Below are 2,594 nucleotides of genomic sequence, written 5' to 3'. Positions count from 1 at the left end.
AGAACCCCAAACTTTGCCCCTTGGGGAAGAACAAGAACCCCAAACTTTTCCACCCCTCAAACCTAAACTTTCCCCCTTGGGGAAGAACAAGAACCCCAAACTTTTTTTCCCCCTCAGGGAAGAACGAGAACCCCAAACTTTCCCCCTTGGGGAAGAACCAGAACTCCAAATTTTGCCCCTTGGGGAAGAACCAGAACCCCAAACTTTTTTCCCCCTTGGGGAAGAACAAGAACCCCAAACTTTCCCCCTTGGGGACCCCAACCCTTTCCCCCATCCCCACCCCATCTCCCCGCTCCCGTTTTCCCGGCCGGGAGCCGCTCGGGAACGTACGAAAAAGCAGGATTATCCTTGTAGTCCTCCATGGCCACCTTCTCGAGCTGGGGGCCGCCCTCAGCCACGAACCTGGCCAGCTTTTCCACCACCTGCCGCGTCTCCGAGTCCTCTGGGGGCAAAACTTTAAGGATGCTGTCAGTACTTGGGGTTCAACTGTCCCCAAACGGGAAACAGGGAATTACTGCCGAAAACCACGGAGCAGGCACGCGGGAATATGGGGAGAGAAAGGATGAGACGGGGCGGGAAGTTGTTGAAAGGTGTTTGTGTTGGAATTTTGGGGTTTTTGAGGGGTTTCTGAGCTGTTTGCTAAGGAGGCAACTCCAAGGTTTTGGGGAGTTTTCAGCTCATTCTGGTGTTTTTTTGCTTATCTTGATCTTTGCTTGGGTGCTTCCAGCTTCTCTGGGAATTTCAGCCTATTCGCTTCCCAGCCTCCCAGCCAGGAATTCCTTCCCAAATTCCCTTTCTCTGTGTCATGGCATCCCATCCCTTATCCCAAATCCTTCTCCAGCTCTCCCAGAGCCCCTTTAGGCTCTAAGGTTTCCCTGGAGCTTCTCTTTTCCCACTTTCCTTGGGCACTTCCAGGGATGGAGCTTCCCTGGGAATTCCAGCCCGTTCCCTCCCCACCCTCCCAGCCAGGAATTCCTTCCCAAATTCCCTTTCCCAGTCTGAACCCATTCCCTGTGTCCTGGGATTCCATCCCAAATCCCAAATCCCTCTCCAGCTCTCCTGGAGCCCCTTTAGGGACTGGAAGCAGCTCCAAGGTTTCCCTGGAATTTCCTTTCTCCCACCTGGGCACTTCCAGGGATTGGGAATTCTCCATCCCATCCCAGTTTGGGAGTTCCAGTTGCTCCCAGCTCATCCCAGCTTTAATCGTGGCAGATTTGGCTCCTGCTGGATTTATTCCCTCCAAATCCCAGCAGGGAAGGAGCAGGAGCTGGTTTTTAATCCAGATTCCAGCTCCAAACCATTCCCAGCTCATTCCCAGAACATTCCACGCTGTGGGGGCTGCAGCAGCAGCTTTCCCTGCTCCCCCCAAAAAAAACCCCAAAACCCTGGAGGAGTTTGGCTTCTGTGCCCAGGAATTCCCATGGGATTTGGGGAATTTTGGGAAGCACAGAGCAGATCCAACAGGATCAGCAGCCCCAAATTCCTGAAAGGAAGGAGAACCCACCTCAGCTCTCCGCGTTTTCCCGGTTTTTCCGAGCGCCTTTCACGCTCCAATCCCGAATTCCCAGGATTACACAGCTACAAATCCCAGCAGAAAAGGCTTCCATGGGATTTTGGGGATGGATAAACGAGGCCACAAAGCCGAGCGTGACTCGCTGAGCTCCTTTCATCCCTTCAAACCCACCCGTGAAATTCCCATTTCCGGAGGCAAATCTGCCTCGGGCCCTCCTGGCCTGGGTTATCCCAATAAAATCCGGGATAATTCCTGCCACATCCTGGTTTTTCCAAGCACTCTGGGCCTACAGGTGAGATTTTCTTACCTGGATTTTGGATTTTACCTGGGGACAATTGTGTGCTTTTGAATTTTAATTTCATTTATTTACAAATGAATTTTTCCCTGCATGCTCCCAAACGAATTCCTCATTTTCCACCACTTAAACCCCCTAAAATCCCATTTTAAGGACAAGAATTAGGATTTCCTGGAGGGCCTGGCACTCGGCACAACATTCCAAAGGTGCAAATTGGAATTTTTAGGATTTGCCACCCACCAAATCCATTAAAACAAAACATTTTCCTCCCTTGTTGTTATTTTCCCAAATTTTTGGCAAGCCAAGCCCTCGGATAATTTGGAGAAGAGAAATCCTTCCAGCCTGAGGTCAGGAATATTTAAATATTGAGCTCGAGGAAGGTCAGGAGTATCTGAAATATCAGGAATTTCATATTTAAAATTGAATCTCATGGCTAAAATATCAGGAATTTAATTTCTCATATTTTGGTTGGGTTTAGAAGAGGCCACAGAGTTAACTACTGGAATTTCTACTCCAGAAAGGAGAAATCTGCCCCAAAACTCTGCTGGGAAGAGAAACTTATGGAAAATTGGGATAAAATAAGCAGCTTTCCACTGGAACTGAGGGAATCCTGTCCCAAACGGATTCTTTATCCTGGAATAAAACCATCCCAAATCCTGGCCCTCCCTGATCCCTTATCCTGGAATAAAACCCACCCCAAATTCCCACTGGAACTCAGGGAATCCTGTCCCAAACTGATCCCCTGTCCCAGGAGGGAATCCTGGCCTTCTCTGATCCCTTATCCTG

At 49.7% G+C, this 2,594-nt stretch overlaps 1 protein-coding gene across 1 annotated transcript in view; it reads right to left on the bottom strand.

Moving 5' to 3' along the window:
* Nucleotides 1-2,594, bottom strand: part of SUGP1 (SURP and G-patch domain containing 1) — a 14,499-nt gene that overhangs the window by 7,714 nt on the left and 4,191 nt on the right. The window contains exon 5 of the mRNA XM_033511531.1: nucleotides 331-454. Within this exon, the coding sequence (XP_033367422.1) occupies nucleotides 331-454 (124 nt within the window). The remainder of the gene's footprint in view (nucleotides 1-330; nucleotides 455-2,594) is intronic.

Source organism: Parus major, unplaced genomic scaffold (genome assembly GCF_001522545.3).
Source record: "Parus major isolate Abel unplaced genomic scaffold, Parus_major1.1 Scaffold325, whole genome shotgun sequence".
Taxonomy (NCBI): Eukaryota; Metazoa; Chordata; class Aves; order Passeriformes; family Paridae; genus Parus; species Parus major.
Note: the sequence above shows the minus strand (reverse complement) of the source record. Positions and strands in the feature narration are given on the sequence as shown.